General features: G+C 50.8%; 1 protein-coding gene across 6 annotated transcripts; it reads right to left on the bottom strand.

Annotated features, from left to right (window-relative positions):
* Window positions 1–1,340: 1,340 nt before the first annotated feature.
* On the bottom strand, window positions 1,341–24,942 carry ZSCAN1 (zinc finger and SCAN domain containing 1). Of its 6 annotated transcripts, none has more exons than XM_042969908.1 (8): window positions 24,839–24,942; window positions 24,326–24,380; window positions 23,867–23,960; window positions 21,640–23,134; window positions 14,595–14,674; window positions 7,918–8,029; window positions 7,644–7,718; window positions 1,341–7,424 (listed from the first exon to the last, which is right to left on the bottom strand). In XM_042969908.1, the coding sequence occupies exons 4-8, from the start codon at window positions 22,007–22,009 to the stop codon at window positions 6,445–6,447; spliced, it is 1,617 nt and encodes a 538-aa protein (XP_042825842.1). In that variant the 5' UTR covers window positions 22,010–23,134; window positions 23,867–23,960; window positions 24,326–24,380; window positions 24,839–24,942; the 3' UTR covers window positions 1,341–6,444. The 6 variants fall into 6 exon arrangements, with proteins under 6 accessions (XP_042825842.1, XP_042825840.1, XP_042825843.1 ...); XM_042969906.1 differs by having other exon boundaries at window positions 24,326–24,466; XM_042969909.1 differs by lacking the exon at window positions 24,839–24,942 and having other exon boundaries at window positions 21,640–22,110; window positions 23,065–23,134; window positions 24,326–24,825.
* Window positions 24,943–26,381: the final 1,439 nt, after the last annotated feature.

The following is a 26,381-nucleotide window of genomic DNA, read 5'->3' on the forward strand; positions in this document are numbered from 1 at the left end:
CTCACGAGTGTCCACTCCGTGCGGGCTGTGTCGTGAGCCCCGCGAACGTCGCCCCCGCACTCTTACAGCGGGGACTGGCCCGGGACTAGTTTAGACAGAGTGGTCAGGGGGGTCGGGGATGCTGAGCAAAGGCTGCGGGAAGAGCCTGGGGAGCAGTCTCCGGACCGGGGGCACAGCCGCGCTAAGGCCGCGGCGGAGAGGCCAGTGAGGAGGCATTGTGAGCGTCCAGGTGAGTCCCCTCGGAGTAGCGACACACTGCTTTCATATTGGAAATTGTGCCGTAAACTTTATTGTTGTAAAACCAACCGGTGTTTCCAAAAATAAACAAAATGCAAGACAACAATGACACACACACACACACACAAAACGGAAACATCCACTAAGATGCCAAACACAGGAGCCGTTTACATTTTGCCACACCGACTCAGCTTTGCAGTACTTAGTACAGGGTTCTAGGAAACGTCACGTGGTGCACATGTTTTTAAATTGCTTCACGTCATTGTCAAATGTGTGCATTTGAACAGCAGCATAATATTCAAAGCCCATGTGCCCTCGCTGACCGAATTTGTCATTTGCTGAACATTGACCAAGGCCTGCCAGGCGCTGAGCCCCGGGTACAGCAGCGCACAGTGGACTAGGTGCCAGTGGACAAGATGTGCACACTCGCCATTCCCCACTCAAGCCAGACTTACTTTCACTGATGAACATTGACCGTCCCTGGAGCAGTGAGTGGAAAGAATCTAACCAAGGCTGAGCGATGTGCACTTGCCTTTTTAAGAAAGGCTGATTTATTCAAGTCAGGGTTTGCATGCTGAATTTGAAGCGAAGAACAAGTTTTAAGGGCATTTTTTTCTTTGAAAGAACTCTGACTCTGAAAACAGCAGAGAAGACAGTAAGAATTCTCATGTTAGGGAAGAACCTAGCTGGGTACATTTTTTACACACAAAGACACTTGAAAAGATTAGGCTGATTCTCAACATGAATGAAAGACCTTACATTTCATAAGCCCTAAAACTGGTTGTTACAAAAAAAAAAATATATATATAATGGATGGCTCAAAATCAGAATGCACTGATGTAAACAAGGCAAAGACAAGCTTATTGGCTTTTCTTTAAAGTGTCTTGTACATTCAAAGACTATAAAAGGCCCACATTTGTGATTGTCATACTGAAAGCCCACCTGCTCTTCTCTCTACTACAGTTTGAAGGCTTTAAAATATACATAAGATGTCAATTATCAGTTCCCTCACCTGCAAACCCAAATTCAAAGAGATACTTATTTTTTTTTCTTTTTTCTTCCACAAAATATGTACTCTACTCCCCTCCCCCCCGCCCCGCCTTCCTTTTACTGGCTCAAAAGGTATGTATGTGTACACACTCCCATTATGAAATCTTTTTCTCAAAAAGGTCTGGGCAGAGTCCTGGTGATGAGCTGTTGATGCTGCCACACAGACTTGCCTGCTCACGGGGACATACCCCAGCCCTAATACTGAGCCGCGTTGCTCTACGTACCTCCCTTGGGACTTGACCCTGTTACCTTCCTCTAGCCTTCTAATCCTTGTTTTTTTCCAACCAACTTTCATAAACTCAAATGCCTGCAGGGGCTGGGCTCTGTTTGAAGGGATGGATGCTGATGGTCTCAGCCAAGTGGTGCCACGTGGACAGGTAAGCCGAGTGTCGCATGTCTGAACTTCTCAAAAGAAGCCAAAAATTTGGATCTCTGTGTGAAATCTCTTGATTCACAGGGTATTCAAAGAGTTTTAAAACACTGTCCATTAAGCAGGATGATCTGAAGGCTAGCTCTGTGATGCTCTCACCACTCCAGACCGTGTTGGTAACCAGTGGCTGGGTACCACTCAGGCCAGTCTTGACTTCCTCTAACCTCAGGGTCGCCTTCACCTGGCTGTGACAGGACCCTACCAGAAGCAGGTGCATTAGAAATCAGTGTGGCTTTCAAGGAATTCTATAATCATTATGGATAGCACAACTTCATTACACTCTAATTTTGTTAAATTGTTTGACATATACATTTAAATATATTACAGCGTTTATCCTTGTGGATATATTTCATCCTTTAAACAAAAAGTCATTTTGGGAGCCTCAGAACCTAGCAGTGCCCAGGCCTCTTCTCCTCCCAGAGGTCCTGGCTTCAGTGGGAAGGAGGGTGGTCTGTTTTCCTCTGGTTCCCTGGAGCGTGAGATGATGAGGATTTGCGCTGCATCACAGCACCCAGTGCCTGGCCCAGCAGATGCTCTGTGACAAGAGCTGGAGGACAGACGAGCCTGGGAAGCGTCCTAGTGGGCAGGTGTTGGGGTCTTGCAGGGGACGCTGGCAGAGGAAGGCACAGGGTGAGCCAAGCATGCAAGGAGTGAGGAGAAAGAGAAGAGAGGGGCCAGTGCTCTATCTCACTACAGCTTGAGCAGCATCTTGGGACTAGGCAGGCCGGGCAATTAACTCAGTTTGGCGGCTTTGGTGAATCGGGATTCGGAGGAGTGACTCTCCAGGCCTAGGGCCCTGGGCCACATCCTTGCCCCTGTCAGCCAAGGCAGAGGGTGTTGAGGGGAGCCTTCCATGGTGCTGCCAGCTCCCCTCCTCAGAGGTCCAGGTAAGGCTTCCTTGGCTGATTACTGCAGCCCTGCGGTGGGGTCTTGGCAGCGGCTGCAGCTCACATACTCGTTTGGTTACCATTCACCCATTCTCACTCACGAAGGGCTGCTCTGGGCCAGGTGCTGGTAAAATGCTGCAGTGAAGACTTTTCTAAGCAGAGGAGGCATCCCTCGAGGAGGTGAGGAGGCCCAGCATAGGAGTCATTGTGGAGACAAGCAGGAACTGAGTGGGCACAGGAGGCCAGCCTCCACCACCCCAGTGCCAAGAGCTACTGACGTGGGAAGAGATTCGAGGGAACTGGTCTGCTGGGCTTTATGTCATCTCAGCGTGTCTGTTTCAGAAGGATCTTGCTGGCTGTGGGTATTGGATGGGATGGAGGGGAGTGGACTGGAGGCAGAGTTGCCTAGACACAGCTGCAGTCATCCAAAGATGGAGAAAAGACGATAGAAGAGAGAGAGGGAGGAGGGCACAGTTCAGTGCAGAGGAGAAACTGGAACAGGGCAAGCCTGGGGCCTTGGAGGGTGGAGAGACGGCATAGGGGAGGCTGTTGGTTTTCTTTCGCACTAGGGTTCTTTGGACAAGCTCAGGTGGAGGACTGAGGGACACCAGGCAGATGTCACTGGAGGGCAGTTGGTCCGTGGGATGCCGAGGCAGACATCTTCGGAGAATTCACGCAAGGATGGCTGGGGGTGGGGGGCATGGCAGTTAGGGGTCTGACTGATGCCTTGCTGGCAGCAGCCCCCACTCTCTCCTGCAATCCTGCTCCATCCCAGAGAGCTATGAACATGCCGCTGACTTAGGGGGATCGGAATGGAAACTGCATTGGAATAAACTCCTGGTCACCAACCAGTGGGGACACTGGATAATCCTGTCCATCGTGTGTGCTGTACCTGAAGACTCAGGCTGACTGTGGGGTCAAGACCCTCTCCCCCACCTTGCCACCTGAGCTTCGAAGAAGAAACTCCGCCTCAGCAGGATGAGAAAGAAGGTGCTTGGGAAGGGAGCTGAAGCTCACAAGAAATTAAGGCATGGAGTAGAGCCGGAAGCCCTCAGTGAGGATAAGCCAGGATGCTGTAGCGAGGCAAGAACAAGGTCCGGAGGCCCAGCTAGAGAGAGCTCCAAGAAGGCAAGTGCAGCAAATAGCGCGAAGGCAGCAGAGGGACCTGCATGGCCCGGGAAGGTGCCAGGGGACACAGGCTATGGATGGGTGCAGGAAGGAGGCAGCTTGGTCGAGAAGCAGCAGAGGGCTGGGCGGGGCAGGTCCAGAAGAGTTTTCCAGTTGAAAGGCGACTTATGGATGATTAAAAGGAGAAGGTCTCTGCTTATGTGGGGTCAGAGTCAATCCAACACTGTCCAAGTTCAAAAAAAAAAAAAAAAAAAGACACTTGTAAGGCTTTTGTTGGCGTGGGGGCAAGCGGTGCCCAGCGATGAAGGGGTAGGGATGGATGTCAAGCTGAATCCAGATGCACGTGGGCCATCCCCAGCAGTGGTGGGGTGAACTGAGGCACCTGGGTGATCCAACACCTGCTCTGGGGAGATCCAGGGTGACCATAATGCCAGATTTTTATGTGACATCTGTGGTTTGAAAAATGTTTGCATTTATCTTTAAAAAAAAAAACCAAAAACACAAAGGTCATTCTGTGAGTCAAACGGAAACGTGTGCAGGTCAGTTTTGGTCAGTCCTAAAAATCCTGCCTAAAATCTTCCAGAAAGCAAGCAGATTAGTAGGTGTAAAGGGCTGAGAGAGGGGAGGTGGGAAGTGACTGCTAGTGGGAACGGGGAACCCATTTTGGGAGTGATGAAAATGTACCAGAATACATGGGTTGCACGACCCTATGCATGTACTTAATGCCATCGAATTGTGCATTATGGGTAGTTAAAATGGCACGTTTTAAGTTGTGTGTACTTTATCATAAAAAAAAGAGTGAAAAAGGAAAAGGTGGGCTGGGACAAAAAAAAAAGAAGAGGAAAGGGAAAGACCACATAGAAGAGCCCTGCGTTTGTGCCAGGCTCCCAGGGTCTGTGAGGGCAGGAGGTGGCCTTCCCGGGAGTGCAGGAGGGCCGGCAGGTGAAGGGCGCCCCCCGGAAAAGCTCCTGGAACTGGCGCTGGCGAAGCTCCTCTTCTGTCGCCTGCGGAACACAGACGGCGGACTGCCCAGCTGAGCGCGGCGCTGGGGGTCGCTGTCGCCCAAGGAACGCGGCAGGCGTGGCGACACCCAGACAAGCGGCGGGTCCCGGGTCGCCTGCAGGATGAGTCCGCCAGGGGTCGCTGTCGCCCGGGGAACGAGGTGGCGGGGGTGGCTGGTCCCAGGTTGTTCAGCTAGACGAGCCCTTCGGTGGTCGCTGTCATTCGGTTAGGTAAGCGGTAGGCGCGGCGACACCCGGGAGATAAGGTGGGTGTCCTGTCGTCCCACAGGACGAGCCCCCCGGGGGGGGGGTCACTGTCACCTGGGGTAAGCGGCAGGCGCGGCAACACCCAGAGACGCGGCGGGTCCCGGGTGACCTGTAGGACGAGTCCACCGGAGGTCGCTGTTACCCGAGGGATGCGGCGGCGGGGGTGGCAGGTACTGGGTCGCTCCGCTGGACTAGTTCGCAGAGGGTCGTTGTCACCCAGGGTAAGCGGCAGGCGCGGCGACACCCGGGAGACGCGGTGGGTCGCGGGTCGCCCCACAGGACGAGCCCTTCGTGGGTCGCTGTCACTCGGGTTAAGCGGCAGGTGCGGGGACGCCCGGGGGATGCGGTGGGTCCCGGGTCGTCCCGCAGGACGAACACCCGGGGGCCACTGTCACCTGGGGAACGGGGCAGGCGCGGCGACACCCAGAGATGCGGCGGGTCCTGGGTTGCCTGCTGGACGCGTCCGCCAGGGGTCGCTGTCACCCGGGGGACGCGGCGGCGGGGATGGCGGGTCCCAGGTCCCTCCGCTGGACGAGTTCGCAGAGGGTCGCTGTCACCCGGGGTAAGCGGTAGGCGCGGCGACACCCGGGAGACGCGGTGGGTCCCAGGTCACCCCGCAGGACGAACACCCGGGGTCGCTGTCACCCGGGGAACGGGGCAGGCGCGGCGACACCCAGACACGCGGTGGTTCCTGGGTTGCCTGCAGGATGAGTCCGCCAGGGGTCGCTGTCACCCGGGGGACGCGGCGGCGGGGATGGTGGGTCCCAGGTCACTCCGCTGGACGAGTTCGCAGAGGTTCGTTGTCACCCGGGGTAAGCGGCAGGCGCAGCGACACCCGGGAGACGCGGTAGGTTCCGGGTCGCCCCGCAGGACGAGCCCTTCGTGGGTCGCTGTCACTCGGGGTAAGCGGCAGGCGCGGCGACACCCAGAGACGTGGCGTGTCCCGAGTCGCCTGCAGGACGAGTCCGCCAGGGGTCGCTGTCACCCGGGGAACGCGGCGGCGGGGGTGGCGGGTCCCGGGTCGCTCCGCAGGACTAGCCCTTCGGTGATTGCTGTCACTCGGGGTAAGCGGCAGGCGCGCCCGGTTCTGGGGTCGCCCCGCAGTATGTGTCCGCCGAAGGTCGCTGTTACCTGGAGAACGGGGCGGCGGCTCCCGGGTCGCCCCGCAGGACGAGTCCGCCGAAGGTCGCTGTCACTCGGGGTAAGAGGCAGGCGCGGCGACACCCAGAGACGCGGCGGGTCCCGGGTCGCCCCGCAGGACGAGTCCGCGAGGGTCGCTGTCATCCGGGGGACACGGCGGCAGGGAAGCGGGTCCCGGGTCGCCCCGCAGGATGAGCCCACCGAGGGTCGCTGTCACCGGGGAGGGGGGGGACGCGGTGGGTCCCGGGTCGCCCCGCGGGACGAGCCCGCCGGGGGGTCGCTGTCACCCGGGACGCACGTCCGCTCACTGCGTGGCGTGCAGCTTCTGGTGGTCGAGGAGGTGGACCATCCAGGGGAAGGCCTTCCCGCAGACGCCGCACTCGAAGGGCCGCTCGCGACCGGAGGCCTCGCGGCGGCCCGAGGGCTCGCGGCGGCCTGAGGTCTCGCGGCGGCCCGAAGGCTCCCGGCGGCCGGAAGGCTCCCCGCGGGCGGAGGGCTCCCCGAGACCGGAGGGCTCCTCGAGACCGGATGGCTCCCCGCGGCCGGAGGGCTCCCCGAGACCCGAGGGCTCCCCGCGGCCGGAGGGCTCACCGCGCCGGCCTCCATCCGAGTCCTGGGCCTGCCCTGCCGCTTCCTGGGGGTCGGCCTCTCCTGGCTCCTCGCCCCCGCTCCGGCGGGGCCTCTTGGGCAGCGGCTCCAGCAGGTGGATCTTCCGATGCTCCCCCAGGACAGAGGCGTGCAGGAAGGTTTTGCCGCACTCGGGACACGAGAAGGGCCCCTCTTCCAGGTGGCGCTTTTGGTGCTCCATGAAGTGGGTGACCCAGGTGAAGACCTCCCCGCATTCGGCGCACGCGAAGGGCCGCGTCCCTGGAGGGACTGGCGGCGCCGCTGAGCTCCCGGAGGAGGGGGCAACAGCCGGCCGCCCTGACTCTTCGGGGGAGGCTTTGGTGTCTTTGAGTAAGGGCAGGTGGGTGCTGCTGGCATCACGGTCCCCAAGTCCCTTTTGGGGACTACTGCTCTGAGCACTTGGGAGGGTGAGGTCTGCAACCAGGCTGGGCTGAGGGCGCGGGTGCAGGGGCTTCTCTGGAGCAGACCCTTGGCCCCCAGTGCCCTGAAGCATAGTGTCCCTGGGGGCAGCCCCTGCCTGCCAGGCACTCCCTTCGGCCTGGGGAGTGTCCTGGGCCAGCCTGGGGAGACAGTGCCTGTTTTCCAGGGCTCTGTCCCGGACCTGCCCACAGGGAGGCTCATCCCAGACACTAGGCTTCACAGGCAAGCAGCCCAGGCCTGGGGAGGGTAAGGGAAAAGGGTTGTTAGTGAAGGGACAGAGGCTGGAGGCCACACTGCCTCCCCGCCCCTGCCCCCCAAGGGCTGCAGAGAAGGGCAGGCAGCCAGCTGCTGGTACTCAGTAGAGCTTTCTTGTTCTCCATCTTTCCCTCGCTTAAGATAAAGGGGCACGTGGGGTTGGGGGCAGATCCCACAGCCCCGGGGCCCCCTTGTCCTCACCTGGGCAGGCTGCTGAAGGGACCTCATGCTGCAGCATCCTCAGTCTGTCTGCCTTCATGCTGGGAGGCTGAAGCCCTGGTCAAGGGGTGGAAACGTTTGAGTAGCTGTTGGGGCAGGGGTTGCCAATATCAGTCCCCACTGTTGGTGTGCACAATCTGGAGGAGGTATAGAGTTAATCACCAAAGCTCCCCCCCACCCCCAACACTGCCATCAGCAAAGTCTAACCCTTGCCAGGCCCCAGTCCTCGGGATTGCTGTAGGACCCAAACACTCACCGAGTGAGCCCAGGGTGCAGGATGCCTCGGCCCCCGCCCTGGTGTGGGGACTCCGCTGGGGCTGGGCAGGCTGCAGCCACTCGCCCTCCTGGGGGAGCCCCAGCTCCGATGCCTGGAATGGCAAACACAGTCCCATTCAGCAACTGCCCCATGCCACCCACAGCTTGGAGCAGCCACCAGAGAGCCATCCACCCAGTGCCACTACAGCAGAGGGACAGACACCATTGCCTCCTTTCAAAAATCCAGGAATAGCGAAACTAAAGCCACTGCCTCCCCCCAAAAAAGGTGCCAAAAAAAAAAAAGCCACCAAACCAATAAATAGTAGTTAGTAACAGTTTATTGTGCGTATAGGAATAGTCTGTGAACTGAGAGCTTTCAAATCCAAGATTGATAGGAAGTTTGGAGGCTTATACAGTGAAAGTGAGGAAGGCATTTTAACTTTTTTGGTGACAGTTATTACCTTTGTAATAGGTAATACTGGGGTTTTCCAGTGGCAGGGGTTGACTCAAAGTGATTATCTTACACTGCGTTTAGGAAGATGACCTAAGTTTCTTTAATAACCGCCAGAGGCATTTGCACAAGGTGGCCCAGATTATAATTCACTTGTTTTGCAAAACACACTAAATTAAGTTTCACTTACTGTGGCTTTAAGTGGCTTTGTCTGCTCAGGGAATGTTCAGATCTGGTTTCCTTTTTTATTTAATTTTAACATCCCAAATGCACATTCCCAGAGGGCTGTTACTAGGACATAATTTGAGACACACTCCCCCCCCCCCCACCTTGCAAAATGGAAATACAAGGCTCCTTTGTGATGTGTTCTATGTGTCCAGTTCTATGTCAATGTGACTAGGCTAAGGGATGACCTGATCGCTGGTAGAACATCATTCCTGGTATCTGTGGGGATGTCTCCAGGGAAGACCAGCATTTATACTAGTAGTCTGAGTAAAGGTCATCCTCACCAATGTGGGTGAACATCACCCAATCCTTTGAGGGCCCAAGTTGAACACGAAGGCAGAAGGGTGCCTTTATGCTCTCTGCTTGAGCTGGGACAGCCACCTTCTGCCCTCAGATATTGGACCCCACCTTGATTATTGGCCTTTGGACTCAGACTGGGACTCCTCTGGTCCTCAGACCTTTGGACTTGAGGTGGAATCCCCACCAGAAGATCAGGGACTTCTTGGCCTCCGTAATCGTGTGAGCCAGTTCCTTATAGTAAATCTCTCTGCACTTGATCTTCGCCAAAAGTCCAAGAAGCAACAGTAAATCTCTCTTTATGTCTATATAAATCCTTCTGGTTTTGTTTCTGTGGAAAACCCTACCTAATACACCCTCACTTGAAAACCATTGACAATTTCATGGCAACAAGGTGGCATTAAGCAGAGTCCTATGTATGGAGTCAGGTCAATATCACTTATGGGGTTCTGAACTGTTCCTCACAGCTGCACTGTCCCTGAGAACAAGCGCCCCCCCCCCCCCCACCGCCCCGATGGTGGTGAGCAGCAGTGGGGCTCTAGGTCTCATCTGTCACCAAAGCACTCCTGTCACCCATCCCGCCAATGAGTACACAGATCCCACACAAAGTGACATCATTGCTTGCCACTGAATAGTGAGAATCTGAAACTTTCATCCAGGCTCTGGCTCCACTTGCTGTATGGCCCCGGGAGCTTTTCCTCTCTGGGTCTCAAAGGGGATATCTGCGCAACTTGCTCAGAGCTAAGCACCTGGCAAGGGCTTCGCAAACTTCCACTGTAGTGGCTGGGTCATTCAGGCTTTGTGGCTAGAGAAAGAGCACAGTGATATCCCTCAATACAAATGAACAATATTCGAGAAAGTGCATTGGGACCAACAAGAAGTGAGAAGCAGGCAGGAGGTCAAGCCCATGTTGGAAAGGCCTGTCTTTGGTTGGTCTCTGCTTTCTGCTTCTCTCAACCTACCCTCCCAGGGTGCTGGAGTGCAGGTGCAGGGTTCTAAGGCTTCCCAGAGGCCCAGACGGGACTGATAGGTGCTGGAGACTCACGGAGGGAGGGAGCTGAGGACAGGGTGCAGTGGGAGGGAATTAAGGTATAAGATTCTTCACTTTCAGGCTGAGAATATATGGATAATGTGTTTGGCTGAATTATTGATTTTCTGTCTCTTGCTAAATACTAGTTTTGATTATAAAACAACATTTAATAAATTCTATAACAGTCACCAGAGAGGCTGCCATCTGCAAGGGAGTAGGCAGGAGTTCCTCTCCCTCTTCTTCCTGGTACTCCAACCACCTGAGACCTTCAGCTGCTGCCAGTCCTGCCTCCTCAGTGGCCGAGGCCATGACCATGGATGGTGGAGGGGTTAAGTGAGAGAGAAAGCCCAGGATGCGTGTGTGTGCGCGGGCGCGCTGGTGGGGGCGTGCTAGGGCATATTAGTCCGCCTGGCTTGGAAGCTTAGGTTGCCATGCAGAGATGTCTGCAGATATACAGACCTGGGCCAGGCAAAAAAATGGGATATTTCTGGGCCTTCTCTATATCTCCAAACACAAAAATGTCCCCAAAGTCCTGTTGGCCCTGGGGTCTGGTCGTTCCAGGGACAGTGTTGGGCAGTGAGTGAGACGTGAGGGCCCACATCTGTCATCTAACCAGCCAAGAAAAAGAAAATAAGAACAATGGGATATGTGAATGCCAACCAGCTATTTACTGCTGTTGACGGATTATTGTTAATGGCGTTAGTTGAGGCAGCAGAGCTGGGTTTATGTCTAAAAAAGACTTGCCAGGGGTGGGGGTGGTACAAAATAGATGAAGGGGTCAAAAGGTACAAACTTCCAGTTATAAAAAAGGTAATTCCTGGGGCTGTAACATACGGATTGGAGATTATAGTTGATAATATATTGTAGATTTAAAAGTTGCTAAGAGTAAATCTTAAAAGTCCTCATCACAAGAAAAAAAATGGTAACTGTGTGGTGATGGATGTTAACTGGACTTATTGTAGTTGATCATTTTGCAATATATACATATATTGAATCATTATGTTGTACACCTGACACATTAATTGATGTTACACATCAGTTATATCAATTAAAAATTAAAAAGAAAAAGATGTTATAGATACAGTTGGAGGAAAACAAAAAAGTCCTTGAAGCCCAGACCCTAATTGCAGTGCATGGAGATGGGGTGTGAGCATGTGTGTGATTTCCAAGGGGAGAATTCAGGATAGAAAAGGGATTTCCATCAACACATCTGGCTATGTGTCAGGCACTTGTGGCCCATCTGGGGCTGACTTATCCATCATGTGCCAGAAATATAATGCCCAGAGCCCATGAAACTTTTTGGAGAAAGGGGTTTCTCATGATAATGTTTTAATTTCTTTTAAAAGCTGACACATACACAAAATGAACATAGCAACTATTCCAGCCTGGAATATATTCATCTTTATACCAAATGGTCATAAAATATAACTTTTACTATTTTGTGGAAGCTCATGAATATAACTTTGATATGATTTTTATGGGGCAGAAATTCTTAGGACCCACAAAATTCCTAACACAACCCTGGGTTCATTGTCCTCTCTACGTTGGTGTATGCAGTGTGTATTGATTTCCTATGGCTGCTGTAACAAATCATGACAAACTTAGCGGCTGAAAACAACACAGATTTCTCTCACAGCTCTGGAGGCCAGAGTCAGTTTCTCTGGGCTAAAGTTAGAGTTGGCCAAGGCTCATTCCTTCTGAAGGCTCTCCAGGGACAGTCTGTTCCCTGGACTTTTCTCAGCTTCTAGACACATCCACATTCTTTGTTTTATGGCCGTTCCTCCATTTTCACTACCTCTGTGCACAGGCCACTGCCCTGTCTCCTGTTGTTAAACCTCCTTCTGCCTCCCTAAGTACACTTGTGATTACATTTAGAATCCACTCAGATAGTCCAGGATAATCTCCTCTGCTCACATTCCATACTTAATCACCTGCAAAGTCCCTTTTGCCACCTATGGTAACATTCCCAGGTCCCAAGGATGAGGACATGGACATTTGGTGGGGCCAAGGGGGTTGGTGGAGTCATTATTCATCCTGCCACACGGTGTGTGTTTGAAGTTTTCCACGATAAAAAGTTTTACAAAAAGATACTTGAAAATATATTTCTAGGGTGCCTGGGTGGCTCAGTCGGTTAAGTGTCTGACTCTTGGTTTTGGCTCAGGTCGTGATCTCCTGGTCGTGAGATTGAGCCCTAAGTAGGGCTCCACGTGCAGAGCATGGAGCCTGCTTGGGATTTACTCTCTCCCTTTCTCTCAGTCTCTCCTCTCCCCTCTCAAATAAAGAAATAAACAAAAAAGATATTTCCTCCTGCAAGCCTAAAACAAGACAATTAATAACTCTTTTTTCCCCCTCAGCCATAGCAGGTCAGAGATAGAAACTCACACAGGTGAGTTCAAGGGCGGGGATGATCTGCCGGTGATGTCTACAAAGGTACACATGTTTCTTCGGTGGGATGGGCTCTTCTGCTGAGGGTGGGTGGATTATTCATCTTTTGTCTCATGTTTTCATTTAGATGTCTTTCTTTTGTTGTTGTTAATTAACTAAAGAATGAAAACAGTCTCCAGGCAGAAGAATATAGTGGCCAGAGAAGAAACAAAATACAGACTGGTGGGTCCTTCAAAAAACCAGCTATGCAAATCAAACCTCAAAATGATGCTAGACCCCAGTAGCATGAGTGGGGTGGTCTCTGGGGATACACAAGGGACTGGACTTTGGCTTGATGGGAAATATTCTCGTTTTTAATGGTTCTTTCATTTAACTTATCTTAATTTTACTTAATTGTATAAAATTGTTGTGTGTATGTGTGTGTGTGTGCGTGCGTGTATGTATGTATGTACGCGTGTGTATGCACACACGTTCATATGCATATATAGATTCATGAAACTACTACCACAGTCAGGACCAGAATGGTCCCACCACCTGGGGAAAACTCCCTCGTGCTGCCCCATATAGTCACACGTTTCATCAACCCAGAACTCCTGCCTGGTGTCCACTGATCTGTTCTCTGTGGCTATCATTTTGTCTTTTCAAGATTGTCATATAAATAGGATTTCACAGTATGTACCTATTGAGATTAACTGTTTTGATAGCATAGTGCCCTTCAGATCCATCCAAGTTGTGTGTGAATCAAGAGTTTCTTCCATAATGTTGCTGAGTAGTATTCCATGGTGTGCAGGATAAGTGAGTGTTTATCCAATCACAGGGACGTGTAGGTTGTTTCCAGTTTGGGGCTATTACAAACAAATGCTATGAATATTTGTGTACAGGTTTTTGTAGGAACATGAGTTTTTGTTTCATTTGGGTAAACACCCAGTCCCAGGAGGGGGATTGCTGGGTCATATGTCATGTATATACTTAACTTTATAAGAAACAACCAAACCATTTTTCCATTTTCCATTCCTACCAGCAATGAAACAGTTCCAGTTTTTCCACATCCTTGCCAGTACTTGGTGCTGTCCCTCTTTCTACTTTTAACCATTCCAGCAGGTGTGTAATGATGTCTCACCGTGGTTTTAATTTGCATTTCCCTGATGGCTAATGATCTTCCATCTTCCAAATGTGCTCATTGTGATATTCCCATTTTTAAAAGGTAAGCACATGACTCCTGTCCTTTTTCTCTCTGAGCATGGACATAAAAAACACAAGGAAGCCAAAGGTGCTTCCAGGTTGCTTGTGAATGGTGTAGAGGGGCTTGGGAGGGGAAGATGGCGGTATGGATCATGAATGAGGGGAGCCACACGACCCTGTATGAAAGGCAGGATGTCTCATGGACACCCAGGCTGACAGCCACCTGCAGGGGATGAAGATCCTGACAGGGGTTTCGCATGGAGGGTTAACATTTCAGAGACGGGCAGATTAGTGAGAGACAGAGGGGCCTGTGGTCTCGGAAAGGGTGAGGTCACAGAGGTGACAGGAGGTGAGAGCAAGGTGCTGTGAGTCTGGTGCCAGGGGAAAGGAAATGTGGTTTGGCTTTTGTTTCTTTTGTGATTTACCTGTTAACAAATCTACATGGTCTTCCCTGCTCCCCCATGCCCTCCCCCACCCGGTTTTAATCACTCCGGTCCCTGCTGGAGGCCTGTCCCCATCACTCGGTGAGTGCCAGCCACACCAAGTTTCCCTGGGTCCCTGACACACACTTGATCCCAGGTCCCCTCTCACTTGGGGCCTTTGCAGGAACAGATCTTGCTGCAAGGGACACCCTCTCAGAGTCTTTCCCGGCTCCTCCAAGAATCCACAGGGCTTTCTGGTATAAGACTACTACAGAGAGTAACACAGATGGGACCCAGGCCAGGGCCCCCAGGCACCTATGTGCCGGCACTTGGGAGTGGTAGCACCAGAAATCATTTGACCGCCCAGCATGTAGTCGTGGGCTACAGCATCTGGCTCGTGTCTGGGAAAGGACTGGATGAGGGCCCAAGTGGAGGGGGATGAAGATGGTGTCTGTGATGTCTGCAGCAAAGCACAGCCCTATTTTACTGTATTTGGCCCAGCATTGAGCCCCAGCAGGTTTTGGGGATCTGTGTGACCACTTAGAGGTGTGGAGTTCAGGCTTCTTGGGAGTGTTGGGGACAGCCTTGCACAGAGCTTGGGTGGGATGTCCTTGAGCCTGTCACAGCACCGATGCTCGTGGTGCCCTGGGAATGTAGGAGCATGGAGCCAGGGGCCCTGGGCTCACCTGGCATGGGTCTTTCTGGTTCTTCCCGTCTTCCTCCTCGCTGATGCTCCCGTCCTGGTGGTCGGTGAGAGATACCAGAACTGGGTGGGAGAAAGGGATGGTGAGAGGCTTGTGGGCCCAGAGCCCCCAAATCCCCCAGGTTTCCTGCACCAGGAGGGCAACACATCCCAGGAACATCTCTGAAGACCCCCAGTGAGGCCAAGGTAAGAGCAATAGTGTGTCACTGCCTCCATCCTTCCAACAAGCTTCTAAATGCAGCCCCACCCCACCCCCTGCTCCAGACCTTTCCACGGCTGCCAGGCATGCCATGGTGATCCCAGAGGCAGCCGAGGACAGGTCTTCTCACCCAACACTCCATGCCCATGTGTGCTCCTGAGAGGCCCATGAAAAGGACATATCCTGTAGCACTAACATGAAAAGCCTGGACAGAAGTCTTTATGAGGTGGAATGTGGTCAGGTAGCAAAGACGGTTGAAGCAGAGCCCCCTTGGATCTACCACAAAACACATTGTAGAGGGACAAAAGCCAGGGCAGAATAACAGTTAACAGAAGGTACACCATTTATAGAAGGTTTAGGACTTGGGAAACAGAGCCATACACTGTTATGGATACAAAATAAGAGGAAAAAGTACAAACATGCACATGCAATGAGAGATTCAAGGCTTTGGCTCTGGAGCAACAGGGAGAGTAGGGTTGAGAGGACTGTGAGGGGACATGAGGATCCAGTGAACTCCACAGTGTGTCATTTCTTCAAATCAAGCTGCCTTTCAGGAGGTTAGGCTCTGAGATGGCTTCATGGCAGTTACACAGGTGTTCATTATAATACTTTCCATAGTTTTATAGGCTCAAAATGTGTCATATAAAAAGCAAACTGTAGTTTTGGAAAGCAATTGGGCAGTTCCTCAAAAAGTTATACATAGAGTTACCATAGGACCTAGCACTTCTCCTCCTTAGGTGTGTTCCCAAGGGAAATGAAAATATGTCCACACAAGTATCTGTATGTGAATGCTCATAGCAGGATTGTTCATCATAGCCCCAAAGTGGAAACAACCCAAATGTCCATCAGCTGATAAATGGAGAAACAAACTGTGGCATATCCATACAATGGGGTATTATTCAACCATAAAAAAAAAAAATGAAGTACTGATATATTTTACAACACGGATGAATCTTGAAAACCTTATGCTAAGTGAAAGAAGCCAGACACAAAAGGCCACATATTGTGTGATTTCATTTATATGAAATGTACAGAACAGACAAATCCATAAAGACAAAAAGTAGATTAGATTAGGGGGGAGAAGAGAATGGGGAGTGAATGCTAATGGTCTGAGGTTTACTTTTGGAGGGAGTAAAATGTTTTGGAATTAGATGGTGATAATGGTTGCACAACTCTGTGAATATATGAAAAATCACTGAATTGTGTATTTTTAAGTGGGTGAATTATATGGTATGGAAATTATGTTTCAATAACATTATTATTTTGAAAAAGCAAACAGGATGGTAACATTACCAAAAAATGGCAGAGTAGGGAGCTCCCAAAGTTAATCCCTCCACAATTAAGCATCCACAATTAAGCAACAATTAAGCTGGCAAAAACTTTCAGACTTAACTTTTTGGGAACTTGAGTCTGATTTAAAAAAAAAAAAACTTACAAGGATGAGGGAATGCTTAATGAAGAAAGAAGCTATTGAATTTCAACTAGAAGGTTTTGTGGCATTTTTACTTACCTGCCTACCAACCCCACTCCCCAGCTAAAAGGGGCTGTGGGGATGGCAATCCATATTATTGGTGTGGCTTGCTGAAGCCACAGGGGGCAGGACATATCTTGTTCCCAAAGAATTGCATTTGTGTGTTTTGACCTGTTTGGTGACTCTCTGAAGGATTGGTTCAGGAGGTTGCCTTCCTTATGCCCTCTCAGAACCCTCAGGACTGGAGTGGCCTCCTGAACAGCATTTGCCAAAAGCATTTAAAGGCACATACTAGTCACAACCTGACATACTAGTCACCTGAAACAAGGGATAAGTGGAGCAAGCAGCAGTGAGACCAAAAAGCCTAGGAAAGAAGAGTCTGGAGAAAGAAGTACATGTAGGAATAAGGACTTTACTAGAGAGTCTAGCAGGCCATGCATATGCTCAGGGCTAAACACATGGTAGGAAACATGAGAAGATCCCAAGCTTTCATCTCTGGTTGATCTTTAGGCCCCATTAACTGGGAAGTGAAGACTTAAAGATAGTTGTAAATGGAGTGGCTAAGCATTGAAGGAGGACCTCAACTCAGAGCCAACCAACAAAAACCAGGAGAGTTTTGTTTTGTTGGCTCCAGGCATTTAAGGAAATCTCTGTCACATCACTAGCTAACCACTAAATTCGTGAAACAGAAACTTTAGTGAGCACACACAACAAAGAATGTAGTTTTTGCAAAAATAGTTCAAAAATAGTTTAAAGAAGTTATCAAAATAAACAATTAAATTCACAATAAGCATAAACAGGCCCTGGAGAGGGAAGAGAATCTGATATCCAGAGTTATCACATTATATTATCAAATACTAAAAATGCCCAGTTTCCAACAACAAATTAAGAAGCATACAAAGAACCAAGAAAGTATATCTCATTCACAAGAATAAAAGAAACTAATGGAAACTATCCTCAAGGAAGCCCAGACATTGGACTTAACTAGACAAAGATTTGAAATCAACTGTCTTAAATACCTTCAAAGAGCTAAAGGAATACATAAACAAAGAGCTATCAAAAATCAGGGGAATTGTGTTCTCAACAAATAAAGGATATCAATAAGGAGAAACTATAAAAAGGAACCAAATAGAAATTCTGGAGCAGAGTATAAGAACTAAAATGAAAAATTTGCTAGAGAGGTTCAACAGCAGATTTAAGCTGGCAGAGAAAAGGATCAGTAAACTTGAAGATAGGTCAATTAAAATTGTACAGTCTGAGGAGAAGAAAAATGAACAGGGCCTAAGGGACTTGTGGGAACACCATAAAACATACCAACAGACATATAGTGGGAATCCCAGAAGGAGAAGATCAAAAGAGAGTGAAAATATTTTTTAAAATAATGGCTGGAAACTTCCTAAAATAGATACAATACATGAATCTACACATTCAAGAAGCTAAACAAACTCCAGTAGGATGAACTCAAAGAGACCCACACTGAGACATGCTATAATCAAACTCTCATGTGGTTCCACATATCAAAATCAAGCTTCGTACTGCACCATATTAATAGATCACATGATCATCTCAATTGACGAGGAGAAAGCATTTGATGTAAGCCAGCACCCTTTCATGATACAGCATCATAATTTTGAGGGACTGAAAGCTTACCCCCAATCAAGAATGTGGCAAGTATGTTTGCTTTTACCACTTCTATTGAACATTGTACTGGAAGTTCTAGCCAGAGCAATTAGGCAACAAAAAGAAAAAAAAAAGGCATCTAAATTGGAGAGGAAGGGGTGCCTGGCTGGCTCAGTGGGTGGAGTGTGTAACTCTTGATCTGGGGTTGTGAGTTTGAGCCCTGTGTTCGATGCAGAGACTTCTTAGAAATAAAATCTTAAAAAAAAATAAAAATAAATTGGAAAGGAAGAAGAAAAACTATCTGTATTCACAGATGGCATGAGCTAATTAGTGAATTCAGCAAAGTTACAGGACACAATATCAACACATAAAAATTAGTGTGTTTCTATAAACACCAGTGAACAACCCCAAAAGGAAACTAAGGAAATTTCATTTATAATAAGAATCAGTTCCACTTATAGACTCAAAAAGAATAAAATACTTAGGAATAAATTTAGCCTGGGAGATACAAGACTTGTACATTGAAATCTGGAAAACTGCTGAAAGGAATTAAAGAAAAATAACATGATTATTTATTATTATTATTAAACATTCTGTGTTCACGGATTGGAAAATTTAATATTGTTAAGACAGCAAAATTATTTAGTGATCTACAGGTCCAATGTAATCCCTATAAATACCCCAACAGCCTTTTTTCCTTCTTTGCAGAAATAAAAAGCTGGTCCTAAAATTTATATAAAATTTCCAGGGACCCAGAATAGCCAAAACAGCCCTAAAATAGGACAAAGTTGGAAGATACATACCTCTTGATTTCAAAATTTACTACAATTTTCAAAATTTGCTACAAGACAAATTTGGCATAAAGAGAGACTTGTAGAATGGAAAGGAATTGAGAGTCCAGAACTAACAGAGTCCAGAACTAAGAGAGTCCAGAACTAAGAATCTACGGCCAATTGATTTGTCACAAATGTACCAGGACCATTCAGTGGGGAAAAGGAGTCTTTTTAACAGTGGTGCTGGGACTACTGGTAATCCACGTGCAAAAGAATAAAGTTGGACCCTTACTTCATACAGTATACCCAACAGTGCCTGGTGGTTGCCAAAGGCCCATCCTTGGATCTTCCTGCTGTTTCTGTTCACCTGCCTTTTCCCCTCCTGGATTGGCTGTGCACCCACTAGGTGTCTGGTATTGCCCACTGTCCAGGAACCACCTGATGGTGGATGCAGAGCTCTTGCTCTCATAAAGCTCACATAAACTAGGACAGAGAACTAGGACATATGCAGGGAAAGGATAAACCCTAAAAACATCGCAGAGAGGTAAGGACCCCGAAGAACACGAGTGGCATCTTGCAGGGCAGCCTCTCAGAGGGATGGATGCCTGAGCCAGGCCTTGAAGATGAGCTGGCTACCCCTGGATCCAGTGAGGGTCAAGGCTGCAGACTGTAGGGAGAGAAGGCCCTGGAGGCAGGTGATCAGAGCACCCAGCCAGGACAGGATCTGGGGTCAGAACTGCTGCAGGGTTGGCATAGGAGCTGACAGCTCCCTCTGCTTCTGTGTGAACAGAAGGTAGGATGATGGTTGTGGGGAGTCATTAAACTTTTGATTGCTGAGGCAACCATTTCAAATACATCCATCTGGAATAAACATATTTGCAGCTGTATGACACAGCTTCCAGCAAAAAAGCAGATAAGGAATTGGGCAGCCCCCACTCATGGAGGTCCCTCTTTCGGAAAGCCCTGGGTAGTCCAGATAACTGACAGTTTGGGTGACCTAGTTCTCCTTTCTCACACTCTAATTACCACTCTTCTGCTTTAAATTAGCCAATAAAGAGTATATTTCTAAGACCCTAGACAGCCTCCCTCCAATAAAAGTAGAGCCCCAGTCGTGTGCTCTCTCTCCCAGTGCTCTCCCTCTTGTGCCTGAGAGCATCACTGTCAATAAACAGGCTGCAGTGGGCACAACACTCCTGGGTACCCAGGTTCACGGCTGGGCCAGAGGGAGGGACACACTATGGACTAAAATAAGAAGAGACCTGTTCTGTTCAGATATTTTTCCAGACACCAGCCATCAGGAACTTTGAGTGGAAATATTGGCTCTGTCTTCACCCTGCATTTGGGCCACAGCGACTGGAGAGGACCACTCACAGGAAGGAGAGTCAGGCTCCCACTGGATTTCGTCTGGGCTTTAGGCACCCTGTCCACAGCCCTGCCCCAGCCAGCCCCTGGGCACATCTCATCCTCAGTGTGCATCTCTTCCTGTTCCTTCCCACTCACTACCCTCCGGGAGGTTCCCCACCCAAGGAATGAAGCCTAATCTTGAGACAGCAGCATGCAGATGCCACCTGCCCATGTCCCTGACTTCCAGGCAGTCACGCAGCAGGTAGAAACGCCTTCTTATGCCCAGCCACCTGCTGCTCCAACTACCTCACTGTCCACAGGACCACAACTTGTGCAAAACATGTACACAATCCCCCTGCTGAAAAATGATACAGAATCTCAAGATGGCAACAGCAGAGTATTAATGCTAGCCTGGGCCTCCTAAGTGTGGCAGGCTGTGTGGGTCCACCAGGGGCCAGATGCAAAAGCTTTTTGGCCTCTTTGTCCCTGGAACAGTGAGTTCCAAGGGCCACTTTATCTGCCTTGCACGTCTTCATGATGCCACAGGAACCCAGGAACAAGAGTCCATGATGGCATTCAGTGCCTCCCAACTTGGACTAGGCTCTTGCCTCTGCAAAACGGGACATGCAGCTTTCCCGAGCACGTCAGCCAGCTTCCTGCAGGCAGTGTGGAGACCTGACACCCCTGTTTTCTGTAGATTTCGAGGCTTTTCTGAACCGAGGGCCTGAAGACACCCTGATCACAGCACCTGTGCCAGGCCCTGAGTTGACCTCCTCCAGATGTTGTGATGGGGTCTGCACTTTTGTTGACATTACTAGGAAAGAGGGAACCCATTTCATGGGCCTGGGAGGCTGGGAGTTCTAGAGTCACAGGGGCAAGAAAGCATGAGGACAAAGCACCTGTGGGGGAGAGGGGAGCCCAGGTAGCATCAGATCCGCCTGTGGACCTTGCAGCTATCGGAGTCCCCTCCATCTGTTGAGCTCCCTCTAACACCCATTCTGTGACAACCGTGGCCCCAGGTGTCTGTCTCCACAACCAGCCTGTGGGCCTCTGAGATGGGTCTGTGTCCCATGGACTGGATGCAGGGGAGGGACTAGCCACCTCCAGGATCCCTGGACAGGGCCTGAGGTGGGAGGCACGTGGTCCACAGCATCTCGTGTGGGTTGAGGGACCCGGGGTCCTTCTGACGGAGAGCAGACAAATGCAAAGCCACAGGCCAGATGGATACATGGTAAAATGGAGGAATCCTCAATTACCGACTGAGTGAGAGAAGTGAGGCAGACAGAGGTGTGCAGCACAATGACATTTATGTAAAAAAAAAAAACAAACAAAATCAAAAACACAGGTGTGTGATACGACAATGTGCACTGGGTAGGACATGTACAGGCAGGGGTTCTGCTCAGATGGTCTGGGGCGCTGCTGGTCGGGAGGGGGAACGGGACAGGAGCGGGTGGGGAGTGGGTGGGAGCAGTGCTGGGTGGATGCGACACTGTGAGTCCGAAAGGAAAAAGCAGCGCGATCCTTGGGCACCGGGCCACAGAGACACTGGCCAGAACCCAAACCCGGCACCTGCTCCTCCCCTGCAGCCACTCGCTCTCAGGGGTGAGGCCCGTCCCCTCACCTTCCTGCTGCGACATCTGTGTGAGGTCCTCCACCAGGCTAGCGGCCTCCCTGCAGGTGCGAGGGCCCTGCGACTGCACCCAGGTCCTCATCTTGCTGGGCAGCGCACCCAGGAACTGCTCCAGCACCAGCAGCTCCAGCATCTGCTCCTTGGAGTGCGCCTCGGGCCGCAGCCACTGGCGGCACAGCATCCAGAGCTGGCCCAGCGCGCGGTGTGGCCCTCCTGCCACGCGGTACTGGAACTGTCGGAAACGCAGGCGCCAGGCCTCGGTATCCCCAGGGCCGGCCAGCTGAGGGGCCCTGTCCTGCTCCCTCAGGGCTGGGGTCTGGGGACTCCTGGGGGAGGCGAGGGCTCTGGCCAGCGGGAGCATCTCTCCGGCCTCAGGGGGCAAGCGAACTGGATCCCAGGACAGTCCCAGCAGCTCCAGACAAACCCAGGTGGCGGCAGGCAGATGCAGTCAGCAGTCAGGGCCTGCAGAGAGGGGCAGGCGCAAAGTGGCCACATCAGATGGTAGCCATCACCTTGCTCAGGACTCCCCTTGGCTCCCCACCTCCTTGCCCTGACCTCCAGTTCCCAAGGAATTGACCTTAGCCCTCCCCATCTCATTCTGACCTGATCTTACACATGGCCCTCACAGGCTACATTGTGAAGACAACACACTGGTCACCCCAGGGCCTTTGCACCTACTGTTCCACCCACACTCCTCTCTGATGCTCATCCCAGCTCAGCTGTCACCACACCAGGGTGTCACCATGCTCTGGTTCAGAACGTCACCCTTGTCTCCTCAAGCTCACTGTGCTGTCTTCACAACCCTTATCTCATCATGAACATATCTCATTTCCCTACTTAGCTTAGTATCCATTTCCATCCTTCATTCATTTAGTCATTCAATACACGGTTTACAGAGCATCTAGGGGAACAGGATTCCTGCCCTGGTGAAGTAGCCAGCACTGCCCAGCAGAACTTCCTATGGGGTTAGAAATGCTCTCCACCTGTACTGTCCAACGTGGTAGCATCAGCTACATGGGGCTCCTGAGCACTTAAAATAAGAAACTGGAGTTTAAATCCCCTTTAAATGGAAACAGCTGGATATGCTATGCAATAGCGCAGTAGAGGCCTCCTGCCTTGCCTGTAGCTTTCCGGCCTTTTCTACTTGCCTATGCTGTCTACTTCTGGCCAAGTTAGAGCTGAAGGAGGAGGTAGTAAGGAGAACAAGGGAGGGATAGAGACTTTAAAAGCAGAGGGAAAGTGGAAAGGGCAGGGAGAAAATAGCATTTTGTGCATTTTCCAAGCTTCCTATAGTGAACATATAACTGAAATGTTAGTCATAAAAATAAAAACGAGCAGGTTTTTTTTTTTTTTTTTTTTTTTTTTAACACTTGTACTCTGTGCTGATCCGATGATGAAAGTAAAAGCTGGCACGACCTTTCTGGAAAGCACTGTGGCAGCTTGTATATCAAGACGATTCTGGAAGTTCGCATGCTGTGGAATTTATCTGAAATTGGGACAAAGATTTAGGCACCAAGATTCACAACAAAAGTGCCCAAAAGTCAAGCCTGGCGGGATCAACTGCCCTCCCATCACATGGCAAAGAATTTAGGACTGCAAAATACATGGTAACATTACATGCTCAAGGGAAGCACAGACATGACATACAGATGGCATGAGGTACAGGGGAGAGTGGGATGCAAAATGATGTATGAGGGTCCCAAAAAGGGCCACTGGGAAAGAGGCCCAAGGGTGGCCAGCCATATGCTCCGTGTTCTTCCTAGTCTCTGAATGTCCCCCAAATGGTATTGTGATCATGTGGGGGGAGGGGAGGAAAGAACAAAACCATTGAGGAAGGATTTTTAATGACATGGGAAATGCTTATGACAAGTGAAAAGCGGAGGAACATTCCATGTGATTTTTTCCTTCTGGATCCTCTGGAGAACTTCTCATGTGCACGTGTGTGGGTTTTACAATCAGGAAGAAAGGAGAGGTGTACCAAGGCTGGGAGGGCAACTCACGAGGGCTGTGCCCTGCCAGTAAGCTTCAAGCCTGCTTTCTGACGCCAGCACCCTGACTGGGAGTTTACAAGCTCTGCCACCCCTGCTGAGACCACAGGCAAAAACACTCTTATGCTGTAGTAACACTTTCCTATGTGTAGTTTTTAAAAAGTAAAAGGGCCCGTTCGCAGCTCCACAAGGTTCAAGCAGCCATTCTGCTCTGGGATCTCAGACCTTACCCTTCTCGCCGGTGAGCAGGGAAGTGCGCCCCGGGCAGATTCCAGGGTGGAGAACTGCAGCCCCTCAGCACCCTCCGGGGTCCTGGGATGAAGTCTACGTGGGGAGAAGCTGAGTTTATGGAGGATCTAGAGGGGATCAAGTGGGGCCCCTAGCTGAAAGCACCCGAGGCCTATGGGCACGTGTCTGCGGTCCACAGTGGGGGGATGATGTTGTGATGTGGGGGTGTGGACCACATGGGAAGCCCAGGCTGATGAGGGGTCCTGAAAGATGTAGGGGTCTTAGGCTGATGGGGCGGGGACTTAACGTCTATGTAGCAAGGAGGCTCTGGGGCCTACGTAGGGAGAGCTGTGGTCTTGAGGTCCTGGAGATCCACTCTGGGGGTAACCTGGATTGATATGGGGGGGGGTCTCTAAGTGTCACTTGTGGGGCTCCAAGCCACGTGGACAGGCCAGGCTTACCTGGGGTGGGCACTGACATCTGCTGCTGACACTGTGTCAGGTTCGGGGCTGCTGGCTGGTGGGGGGGAGGGAGGGCTTGGGCTGGGCGGAGGGGGGTCCGGAGCGGACGAACGAGGGTGGAGGGGCTTTCTGCCCTGGCTTCTGGGGAGGGGAGATGCCCACCGGGGCCGGGGCTGGGCGGAAGGGCGCGCCGCGGCCCCCTGCCCCCTCCACCTCAGCCCCCCGCGTGGCCTGCGAGGCTCGCCCGTCTCCCTCATCCCGGGGCACCTCGGGGCCCCCCGACGGCTTCCCCGACCCGGCTCGGCCCCGCCGCCTGCCCCGGGCTGTGCCTCCCGCCCGAGCCCAGACTCGTCTCCACCCGCGCTTCCTCTAACGCGATCCCGGCCAGCGCCCGCCGACTCCGGAGCCCTCGGCCCGCGCCGCGGCCCCTTCCCGCGGCCGGCCAGCCCGGCGGGCGCACTGATGGACGAGGGACGGGCGGCGGGAGGGCCGGACGGGCCGCGGCGGACTCACCGCGCGCGGGCTCCGCTCCGGCCAGGGCCGCTCCGTCATGGCGGCGCCTCGGCTTGCGAGCGAGCCCTGCCGCCGCCGCGCGGACTACAACTCCCAGAACCCCGCGCGCCGCGGGCGACCGCCATTGGCTCGGAGGGGCGCACAGAATCGTCCCCGAGCGTCACGCGCCACGGGCCCCCTGGCGGGGAAGGAGGGGTCGTAACGCACGGGACTTCGCCGACCAATCGGAAGCCGCCCGGAATAGGTCCTTCGCCCCCACGGTGCCCCAGAGTTACCCTGGAGGGATTCGGTCGCCACGGCAACGGGGCACGCTGCGGCGCAGCGACGTGAGGATGGTGCGGGGTGACTGGTAAGAGGATGGGGAGGGCTGCCCGAGCGCTCTCTTTTTGCTATGCGCTTGCCAAACGAAAGGCAGAAATTCTATTTAAACAACGTGGTTTCTTGTTTGTTTACTATAAGACTGTCTCACATTTCGTATGTTAAAAATATTTTTAAATATGTCTGTGTTAATATAATATGTCCCAGAATAGGATTGCCAGATTTAGCATATCAATAACACAGGAGGCACAGAATTGCAGATAACAGCGATTTTTAAAAAAAGTATTAATGTGTTTCACATTTAGTGTATCTTTTAAAAATTATAAAATATATGTAGATTAGTAGAAGTAATTTTCAGTGTAGCTATGTCCCACAGTAGACTTGCCACATTTAGTAAATAAAAATACAGGATGCCCACCTAAATTTGAATTCCAGGTAAACAATAAGTACGTTTTTAGTGTAACTATTACCCATATTTATTATATTTTTAAAACTTTTTAATATAAATATATTTAGTATAACTTGTTTAATATATGTATATGTCCTAGTAGGGTTGCCAAATTTCTCATATAAAAATATAGGACAACTCCTAGTAAAATCTGAATTTCAGGTGAATTTTTTTTAGTATAAATATGTTCCAATAGTATAGTTGGGATATAAATAATAATAAATACTATGTTAATTACGAATAGTATATCTTATTATTATTTATCCGAATGGTATATTCGGGACATATTTAAACAAATTCTAATACCAAATAGTCTTTTAAATACTAATGATATACTTTAGTATAAGCACATCCCAATAGTATGTTTAGAATATACTAAAAAGTTATTATTTGAAATTCAGATTGGGAGGAAGATAATGATTCGAGAGGGTTTCACAGCTCTGGGACTGGGCTCAGGGTGGCTATAGCGAGTGCTGAGATGGAGTAGCAGGAGGACGTGAGTGGGATCGGGGACCTAACAAAGGAGATGGGGACCCCACTTCCCGAAGCCTAGGGCCAAATGCCATTTATCTGTTGGACAGCAGCGCCTACCAGGTGCTATTCTGGACCCGGACAGGGTGTGAGGGGGACACATCAGTGAGCAAGACTGATGTGGCTTTGGTCTCCAAGAGCCCACAGTTTACATACCAGTAAACAGAGAAAGCAGATGCTTGCTGGAAGTGTAAGTGCCTTAGAGAAAATAAAAGGAGGCACAGAAATGTGAAGTCTCAGGAGGGG

This window comes from Panthera tigris, chromosome E2, assembly GCF_018350195.1.
Source record: "Panthera tigris isolate Pti1 chromosome E2, P.tigris_Pti1_mat1.1, whole genome shotgun sequence".
Classification (NCBI taxonomy): domain Eukaryota; kingdom Metazoa; phylum Chordata; class Mammalia; order Carnivora; family Felidae; genus Panthera; species Panthera tigris.

Excerpts from the sequence above, each read along its gene's own strand:
- ZSCAN1 (XM_042969907.1), bottom strand. The coding sequence starts at position 22,009 with ATGCTCCCGCTGGCCAGAGCCCTCGCCTCCCCCAGGAGTCCCCAGACC. Across the intron at positions 14,675-21,639 it reads ACAGATGTCGCAGCAGGAAG|TTCTGGTATCTCTCACCGAC; the intron begins GTGAGGGGACGG and ends TCTCCCACCCAG. Across the intron at positions 7,425-7,643 it reads CCCTTCAGCAGCCTGCCCAG|GCCTGGGCTGCTTGCCTGTG; the intron begins GTGAGGACAAGG and ends TACCCTCCCCAG.